Genomic DNA, 10,127 nt, shown 5'->3' with positions numbered 1-10,127 from the left:
GCGGGCAGACAGGTTTAGCTTCTCATCCGAAGGACAGCACCTCTGGCAATGCAGAACCCCCCCCCCCACCTCCAGCACTGCATCGCAGTCTCACCTTAAGACTGTGATTCCAAGTCCAGACATGGGACTTGATCCTACAAGCGCGTCCAAGGCGAAACATGCCAACACAAGGCAATGACGGCTGTGAGGAATGGCATTGTGCACAATGCAGGACCATACAAGCCACGAGGGGTGTGCACCACGCAAGCCAGGAACTCACAGGTGCTCGGTCCCTCCAGCACTCCCTCTCTCTCAACTTGGGTTTTAGGGACGCTTTGTGGAAGCTGCCTCCCCATCTGCAGAGTCCAGTTTATTCATTAACATTGGTACAAAACACGTTTAATGTTCTCTAAATACTGAAGGGTGGGAGTTGGGTGGGGTCAGACAAACAACAATAAATTATTTCTTGGAACAAAAATGGTAATTAAGGGAACAGATTTGTACATGGCTGATTATAGTCCTGACTTACGGAATCTCCCAGCTCTGCTAACGCTGCCTGGCTGGGGGCCGCTGGGAAGAGGTTAGAGATTCCAATTCTGGTTCCGGCCAAAGAACACCATCCCGTAAAGTCGGCAGATTCTCGGCGACCTCTGGGCTCCGGCCACGCTCTCCCAGCGGGAGCTACACGGTACCTCCCGTATAGGGCTGTCATCATGACACTGTACACACCGCGCTGTTTCTTTGTGCTCTTGAAGATCGTTTACTCATTTCTCGAGAGAATCGCCGTTTGATTCCCTCCAGGTAGATCTCCCTCTCAAACTGGCCAGCACCAAGAGGAATGCTGTGGGCAGTGAACATCAGTCAGCATCCAATATTGTTTCACTCACACACACACACACACACACACACACTCACTCTCTGGTAACTGATAGCTGGGTGTGAATGTGTTTAACAGGAAACTGTTAACACCGTTAAAAAAGTGGAAGGGGCGAGGCAGACACTAGGTAGAAGCTGTGTAGAGGAATAGAATAGGCTGTGGCTTACACCGAATGAGGGAATAGAATGACCTATTGTGCTCCCATTACAGGAGCTGAACACGCCTCTTGAGGGGTTACGTTGTCCCCTGGACAGTGGATAAGAGGGGGGAATATTTCAGCAAAAACTCCCACTATTTATGGTTCATGAGTGGCCATTAGGTGAGCACAGGTTGACCCTGATCCTCCCTCTGTAAGGATGGAAACCAAAGCTCACTATCCAGGCTGACATGTGAAGGGTGGCCAATTGGGGAGGTTTGAGGGGAGGAACTGCTGTTGCCATGGAACCGATTTGATGTAGAGCCCCCACCAATGGTGGGGGAAGGGGGCATTAAGGGAGGGGAGGCGAACGTCACTCACTTGTCTCTTCCAGGCCGCAACTTCACTTTAAAGCATCCATACACTGGCCTGTGGTCTGATGTCTTAATCGTCTGGCAACATCCATACTTAACCATGTGGACTTCATCTTTGTGACGGCATTTATATAAAACTCGATCCTGAGGGATAAGTGAAGGCAGTGCGTTACCACCGTGACTGTTCGGTGTGTGCATGTGTTCAATATACGCTGTGTATATATGTTCAGTGTATGTGTGTGCTCAGTGAATGCACGTGTTCAGTATATGCACTTTCATGCGAGCGCTTGTGTGTGTGTATGTCTAACTGCGTTCAGGGTCCGCGATTGTTTACAACCAAGTCCCCAGCAGCCTCACCACAGGTGCAAAATAATGATTTTGTTAATGCAGCGCCACATCAAACATTAATAATCCTTGCATTTGATATAGGTGGGTCCAGTAGCTTACTGTGTAGGAAGGAGTCCTTTGCTTTGAGCTGCTGTCGTACACGTCACACCCGATATCGAACTTGTAAGTTGGTAGAAACTGGACAGTGCCTTCTCGGAAGCCTTTAAATATGGAACCTGTACAGTAAGGACATCAGAGTTACTGAGAGAGCAGCGGCAGAGGACACACTAGCAGGCTAACACCATCGGGTTACAGGTAACTGAACACCAGGGAGTATGACCAGGGAATGAATGCCAGGCTCAGCAGAAGCCAGACTCTTCCCTATGGTGAGAGGCAGGCTGGCTCTCCTGCACCTCAGACCATTGGACTTGTGCTGAGAGCTTGGCTGAGAATCAGAGACTTGCTGTGGGGAGAAGCTGGGCTTGAGAGCGACTCTCTACTGCCCTGAGATGCAGTACATTCCCCAATGTGAAGCGAGAACCTCATCATTCCATACATTACAGGACCCTTTAGACTACGCACTTTACTACGGCTCTCCAAGCCTGTGCTGGCGTCTGACATACCTTCCTGTAGTTTCTTGGTCAGCTGGTCATACACCATCAGCCCGGACACACTGGCATTGGAGTCCTGCCGCAGGAGGTGGTCAATTACCTTCCGCTCCTTGTTGAGGCGAAAATTGAAGTCTCCGAACCAGAACACAACATCGAAACGGGTCGTGACGTCAGCTACAGGTACAGAGGGGGCAGGTTAGAAAGCATATTGGTTCTGTAATGCTGGATCAGCCCTGGATTGGTTTGCTCTCACTGAGTTTATCTCTTCTGAAGACATACGATTTCTTCTACTGAAGTAAGAATCCGCCAGCATCCTCCAATATATATATATAATAAATAATCCTTGTATTTTTATATAGTGCCTTATCACATTGTTGAGATGTCTCGATGCACCTCACAGGATATACTGTAAACTGCGTAACTTGAGGGCGAAACAGGTCAGCGAATTGCGCACAGCAGTGTCCCACAAACAGCCGGTCAATGAATGACCAATTTTATTTGGTCGATTGTTGACACCGAGAGAGAGAAACTCCCCCTTCTTTTTGAATTGTGCCATGGGATCTTTAACGCTCACCTGAACACTCAGACAGGGCTTGGGTTTAACCTCTCATACAAAGGAGGTCATCTCTGACAATGCACTGCACCCCCAGCACTGCATTGCAGTATCAGCTTAGACAACGTGAGTCCAGGCCCCGACATGGGGCTTGAACCCACAACCGAACACTCACAGCAAAGTCACTAGCAGAAAAGAATCTAAGAGAGATGGAGGGGAAACATCTGAACCGGAAGACGGCTTTCATTGCATCAAATCTGCTCTGTCAGTTCATGGCTAATTCCATTTCCCTCTCCCACATTTTCCCCATACCGCCTACTTGCCAAATGTCTCTCCATCTTCATTTTAAACAATTCAATTGAAGCTGCTGCTGCACATTCCACATCCTCATCTCCAGTGTGTCTCACTCACAGTCTCGCTCTGTACATACTTTAAGTTGAATCCTGAGGGTACTCACAAGGGTCTGACTTGTAGGGGTTGGTGTCTGGGAGGAGCCTGGGTAAAGCCAGCGCTTCCACAATTTTATTATAATCCAGAATCCTCTCGTAGACTTTGCCCTCCCCGGCTGCAAAAGAAAGAACACAACGGGAGTAATAATATCCTTACATTTAGGACAGCGCCTTTCATGTCAGAACACCCCAACGCGCTTCACAAGATTTACCGAAACGTTTTGTTTTGTGGATGAACATAGCAAAAATCTTGCACACAGCAATATTATTATTAGAGTAGAGAGCTCCAGTGGGGAGCTGGCCTCTCCACGTGCTGGGAACCTGCTCTGATGCCAAGACCAGGGGAACAATACCAGCAAACTTACAGGTAAAGTGGGAAGTGATGAAGAGGAAGGAAGTCCCAAAGAAGGTGAAGGAAACTCCCACGGCTCCTTTCGTCCTGATTTGGGAGACGATGCGCGTTGTGACTGTTGCGTGTTCCACTTCTGGGGCAAAAAACAAAAGGAAAACACAAATTAGTCAAAATTACAGCACAAACTGAGTTCAAGAGCACATCGAACTGTATTACAGTGCAGGAGGCAACAATTCAGCCAATGCTGTCTGTGCTGCTCTTTGAAAAAACAGGCCATTCCTTCCCATTTACCAGCCTTTCCCCCATATTGTTCCTCTTTAGGTATCTATCCAGTTCCCTCTCGAAAGCTAATATAGATCCTGCCTCACCCACTGCACCAAAAGGCATTCCACATCCAAAATATGCTCCTTTCAACCTTCTCTGCTGAATATTGCACGACGCACGCAAACAATAATAAACCTTGTGTTTGACACTCTGCTTAAAACATCAAAACATCTCAAAGCACTTCACAAGGAACTGTTGTCAAGTGCAGCAATTTGGGACGTTCTCCTAACATGAAATGCAATTTGTTGTCATTTGTTTACATCGGCAAAGATGGCACCTATTTTGTGCACAGCAAAGTCCCACAAAGAGCCATGAAGTAAATGACGAATATAGCTAGAGCACTGTTAGCCAGGATTTACAAGCAGTTTACTAATGGTACTAACCCACCTGAGCAGAACCAGATGAGGTCCCTTCTGATCAGCACAGCGAGATGCAGCACTCCATGTGAAGCAGAGTACAACAGAACGTAATGGGGCCCCAGCGTCTCCTGTAAACGAATCTCCCACTCTCGCCTTTGGAAACACAAATGGCAAGTGGATTATTCAGGCTACATTTGGGGAAAATACCACCAAGAATTTAACGCAGAAAGAATTATACATCACTCCCCCAGTACTGCACTGGTGTCAGCATAAACTGTGAAGCTTGAAACCATAACTTTTTGACTCAAAGAGAGTGCATCTAAGCCAAGCTGAAACCTGAGCCAGACTGGAGGTATGGGCTGGGGGAGGGGGTGCAAGGACGTATGGGGAGTGGGGGCTGTGAAGCAGGGCTGCGGGCTGGAGGAGAGGACAGGAGCTGGAGGGTCTGCTGTTCTAAGTTGCCACACTACCTGTCTGAGATGCTTTCCTGAATACCAATGATGTACATGTCCTGAGTGACATCGCAGTCACAAGGCAGGAGGAAGTCATTCAGACTATCCGGAAGTTCCTGGAGAGAACAACACAGCATATCAGCGGTTACAACAGGCCATTTGTGAAAGCAGCGGCTGGCGATCTTCAGCAAATAACTCTCGATACCAGCCCCACCAGACACCGTTAATACCTCCTCACCAGACATCCTCAATACCCACCCCACCAGACAACCTTGTTACCTGCCCCCACTGGAGACCCCAGATACATTAGCATCACGGACGTGCTCTCAGGACAACAGGGCAGGTTGCTAAATGGCCTTGAATGGTCTGTATCCAGCCAGAGGGGTGAGGTTCACAAATGGAATGTTGAAGGAAAAGTATTGAGTTTCAGTGTCACAATCACAACCTGTCACATGGAGATCCAAGCGGGTGTCCGTACCCTGCTCATGTGGTACAATATATTAGGGACATAGGAAACCAGGGAGAGACCATTCAGCCCATTAAGCCGGTTCCACTAGCCTTAATCCCCATGCCTTGCCCATTCGCCATGCTCCTTAAGCACAGTATTTTCTGTGAAGGGCTTTTAGACGTCTTGAAGACGTGATAAGGCGCTATATCAAATGCAAGTATTATTATCTACTACCCAAGTAGCTATATCCCTCCCTTTTAAACATCTCCTTTGATTCTGCATCTACAGCTTTCTTGGACAGAGCAATATATATCTTAATATTACCAGCACTCCCCAGCACCTTTCTCAGCAAGTTCATGAAAGGGCTGAGCTCTGGGAAAGCTGAGATTGAAGAATAGAAAAGGCAGCATTCTCATCCTACAAACATTCTACAAACTTTGGGGACTGGCAAATGGACTGCAATGATCGTGTCTCCTACTGTACATTCCCAGGCTGCTCATCAGAGATAATAGCCAGAATCGTTCCACAGATCAGAAAAAGATGTGAATAGTTTCTTCTTTGAAGGGGCTGCAGAAGAAATGATGGGAGTTATGTATCCACCCCACCCTCCTCGCCCCAGTCACTTCTTACCTTTCTGCCCTGCATGTTCCACGTGGTGATAAATATCCCGACTCTCCGGTCTGGGAAATACCGTTCCAGCTCCTCACCACCTAACAGTGCCCCTGAAGCCAGCAGGCTGCCCTCCAGGTAACTCCTGCAAAACATTAGCACAGATATTGTTCAACAGGTCCTCAGTGTACGCAGGAAACTAATCCAGGAAGGCAGTATATAACCTCAGGCAGCTAAGGGCACAGGATTACAAGCAGAGGCCTTGATGATCAAACACCACCACCCCCCCACCCACCCCGACACACACACACTCAAATACATCCCCACCGCAAACAAACACACACCACGACACACAGCGCACCCAGACAATGCACAGACCGCCCTCCACCCACAACAAACCCACCCCACAGACAACCCCTCGGAAGACCGACAGACACCACCCCCAGATAGACACACAAAATACACAGAGACCAGTAGTATATACCAAGACAAAACTACCCAGTGATTAAGTGCTGAACCCATTATAACATTGGTTTATTATACTGAACATTATTTAACATTGGTTGAAGGTGAAATCAGATGAAAGTCTCATAATTGTAAAGTCACAGAGGAACAGGCTGAATACCAAGTCCAGTGAGCGCTGAAGAGCACGCCAACAAGCCTTCGAAAGAGGTGCAAGGTCAGAGCTTTTTATTTTTTAAATAAATTTCAGCTTTCAATCAATTAATGTGTTTACCAACGAGTTGCTGAGCTGAACAGACAACTTGCATTTATGCAGCACCCGTCACGCAGGATAGAGTCTCGGAGCGCTACATGGTGCAGGGCAAGATCAGGGGGAGGTGGGAAACTGCTGCGCCAATTGGCTGCTGCGTTTCACCCACAAATATACAGTCAATTCACTTTACAGTATATTCTGTGAAGCGCTTTGAGACGTCTCGAAGATGTGAAAAATGCTATATCAAATGCAAGGATTATTATCAAGGAAAGGTTGGAGGACGTGCGGAGGCCTGTGTTAGCTGAACCAATGGGGTGGACAGAGGAGTGGGCTTGGAGGAGGTCAGACAGGGAGGAAGGTGCTAGGGATTTGTACACGAGGGTGAGGATCTTGAAATCAATCCTCTTGGAAAGAGGAAGCCAGTGACCCCTGACAAGAATTAGGGTAATGGACGTACAGAGTTTGGTATGGGTTAGCCTGAAGGCTGTGGAGGTTTGGATGAGCTGGATCTTGTGGATGATGGAACTGGGGAGACCAGCGAGGTTTTTTTTTGAGAAATCAAGGCGAGAATTGACAAAAATAGCAGTAGATGAAAATAATAATCCTTGCATTTGACAGAGCGCTTTATTACATCGGAAGGACATTCTCAAAGCGTCTCATAGGATTTACTGTGAAACGGACTGTGTATGTGTAGGCAAACGTAGCAGTGCAATTGCGCGCAGGAATGGAATGCGCACTCTCTCCCTGCAGCAAAGCGCCAGGATTTAAAGGTTAACAGACGACAGTAGTACATCCTCTCAATAAAAGCTCCTGAGACGGCAGCACCAGCAGAGCTCGGCAAGCAGAGAATGCACACAGAGGGCCCTTTGCACACCACTCCCCACCCCGGGATGGACAATACCTCCTGCGCAGGTCTTCGGTCCGCACCCGACACAGCAGGCTGCTGGTGGATTTCATGGACAGGACAGAGGTGGTGTCCAGCAAGGAGCTCTCTTGGTTAGTCAGGCTGTGCTGACTCTGCAAATCACTCTGAGACAAGCGATTGTAATCTACATAATCCTGGTCAATGCGATTAGCTGTTCTTAGTGCTGAGCAGGAGAGATTGATCTCCATAGGAGGGAGCGGCCTCGTGGGCATCACTGGGGATAACCTCCTTTTGGCACGATGGAGGTGCCTGTCCAGCACAGGGTGGTTGGTTTCTGAGTCCGAGTTCAAGGCCGGCCTGTCCTGCTGGTCTCCAGCAGTGCCTGTCCTACCACCTTGAGAAGGGACCTTGACGCAGTTAGACAGCAGGCCCCGCTCGCCCTGCACTGTGTGGCACAGGCTGGAAGACACAGAGCTTTCCTGGCAGACCGATCCACAGGAGGACTCTGAGTCAGTCGGTTCAGACGAGCTCTCTTGGCTGCTTTGGGGTTTCCTCGACAGGACCCTCCCTTCCATTGAGAACCCACGGTGGAGTTTTTGCTGCCTCGGGGGTTTAGGTTTGGTGGGGGGTCTCGGCAGAAACTCCACCTCAGGGCCCTGCACTCCATGGCCCAGTTCCTCTGGGGGAAACTTCAAAGTGTCATTAAGAAGGGGCTTGGAGTTCTCCTTGCCCGTGGGATTCATTTTCCTCAATTCCTGGCATCTGTGGGGTCGACCAAAGCCATCTGACCTGCCAGGGAGGGTGGCAGTGCCCTTCACAGCAAAACCCTCTGGGGTCTCCATTCTTGCAGTTCCTGTGGTACTTGGCAACCAAGTGTGTTCATTCAAGCTAAGCCTCACAATCATCAATAATGTTTCCAGGTAGAAAGACTAATTAATGGGGTATCAGCAGAGCAGCATCCCAGCATCCACATGTTGGCACACCAGAAGAAATCAGTGGGGAGTTCAGATCATCTCAGTTCCCACCTGCAAAAACAAACCTAACATGTCATCAGGAGAAACAACTCTACAGCCAGTCAGAGGTCCTTGTTGACAATGCCCACATAACATTCACTTTATTTTTTATTCATAAGGAAAGCCTGTTATAGTGTTCTTTTATATAGCACCACCTCACCCATAGCTGTAAGTCTAGTGTATCCCACACTAATGAATGTGTGGCTGACATTAATTGAATTTTTTTTGGTCAGTCAGGTGTCTGAGACTACAGAAACCCATCACCATGCTTAACAGTATCCAAATCGAACTGAGAATGCCATGCATCCCACCTACACATGGAAATTTCCAGAGATAGATTGTTGGAATGGAATGCGCTATCTTCCCCTGCAGGGAAGCATCCTGCTTACCGAGTTCCGGAAAGTATTAGGTGCAGTTGGCACGACCCGGCTTGGTGACTGCAGTGTACATTGGGGTACTTCTAGAGTCGAAACCATCTAAAACCGCAAAGCTTGCCATTGATACCTCTATCTGGCCAGCTTTCCCATTGCTTATCCAGTTAGGACCTACTTATCAGTTATGGCGTTGGCTTGTAGGATTAACAGGAGCTGAGTGGGATGATTCCCTGCCCCCCAGTGACTGCTCTGCCCTTCCAAGTCCTGCCAATGACCCAGGCTGGCTGTGCTGTCATCAACAGTGCCCTGGAATACTGAGGACATCCCTGGCTCAGAAACTGGAGTCTGCCGCAGAGGGCTGGCTTGATTCTGACATTCTGTCTCCAAACATTTCACCTTGGAGCCTGTTCAGCTCCAAGGAGTCTCTGCTTACCTCCCCACAAGGAGGATAGTCACAAGTCGGTCATTCGACATCCGACAAATGCGGGTTTGAGCCCCGACTCGGAGTATGGTTGGTACCAAGAACTCCCTGCTCGCTTCCCAGTGGGCAGCACAGCTCAGCATAAAAATTCACGCCTAACCACCGCCTTGTCTAAATTTAATCACTGCCGTTCTTTTGTATTCAATTGTCCTACTTACAAAACTTGAGCTATCAGTATCCGGTGGAAGGAAGTGGTCTTCGTCCAAAGACGTTTAAGGCATTGAAACAACCGGAAAGCAGAGATAAACCAGAGAAAGGCACAAAGCTGCTTTGAAAGGGCTGGTCATCTCTACAGATGGAGGTCCTCATGGGCCCTGTCACAGAAGATTCTCAGACTCTTACTTTTACTCTTTGTGTAAAAGAAATCTCAGGATCTTGACTTGATCGACCGCATTTCTGTTGGGAGAAAAGAATACCGCAGCACACGTTACAAGTTTGTTTTGTAACTTGTTCAACTCCCACTCCTCTTTCAGGCATTCTATCCCCGCCCGCCCGGGCTGAGGTCAGTCACTGTGCACAGAGCGAGGAGCGGCCTCACTCGGCGTGAGGCTGTGCTGTGCTGTGACAGGCGGGGAGCGACCCCCATTACCCTCTCACCGTGTCCCGCGGATGTTAGGCCTCAGGCCTCAGGCCTCGGCTCTGAGATCAGTCAGTCTGCCCGCAGTCCAGCAGCCCTCCCCGGGCCACTCTACCTCCCGCCCCCACCCCCAAACTTTACCTGAACCTCCGACCACCCCGCGGCCTCCGAAAACTCCAGACATCAAAGAGCCCCGCGGCCCATAGCAACACCTCCGAGCCATAGCAACGCGACCGCAAAGCATTCGGGGAA

General features: G+C 49.0%; 1 protein-coding gene across 1 annotated transcript; it reads right to left on the bottom strand.

The window, feature by feature from the left end:
* Positions 1–271: 271 nt before the first annotated feature.
* On the bottom strand, positions 272–10,127 carry inpp5e (inositol polyphosphate-5-phosphatase E). Its single transcript, XM_007902860.2, has 12 exons — positions 10,017–10,127; positions 9,457–9,694; positions 7,467–8,455; positions 5,872–5,995; positions 4,812–4,909; positions 4,370–4,494; positions 3,672–3,791; positions 3,315–3,422; positions 2,317–2,478; positions 1,814–1,929; positions 1,374–1,510; positions 272–820 (listed from the first exon to the last, which is right to left on the bottom strand). Exons 3-12 carry the CDS (start codon positions 8,333–8,335, stop codon positions 691–693), a joined length of 1,989 nt encoding a protein of 662 aa, XP_007901051.2. The 5' UTR covers positions 8,336–8,455; positions 9,457–9,694; positions 10,017–10,127; the 3' UTR covers positions 272–690.

This window comes from Callorhinchus milii, unplaced genomic scaffold, assembly GCF_018977255.1.
Source record: "Callorhinchus milii isolate IMCB2004 unplaced genomic scaffold, IMCB_Cmil_1.0 Scaffold8, whole genome shotgun sequence".
NCBI classification, from domain to species: domain Eukaryota; kingdom Metazoa; phylum Chordata; class Chondrichthyes; order Chimaeriformes; family Callorhinchidae; genus Callorhinchus; species Callorhinchus milii.
Note: the sequence above shows the minus strand (reverse complement) of the source record. Positions and strands in the feature narration are given on the sequence as shown.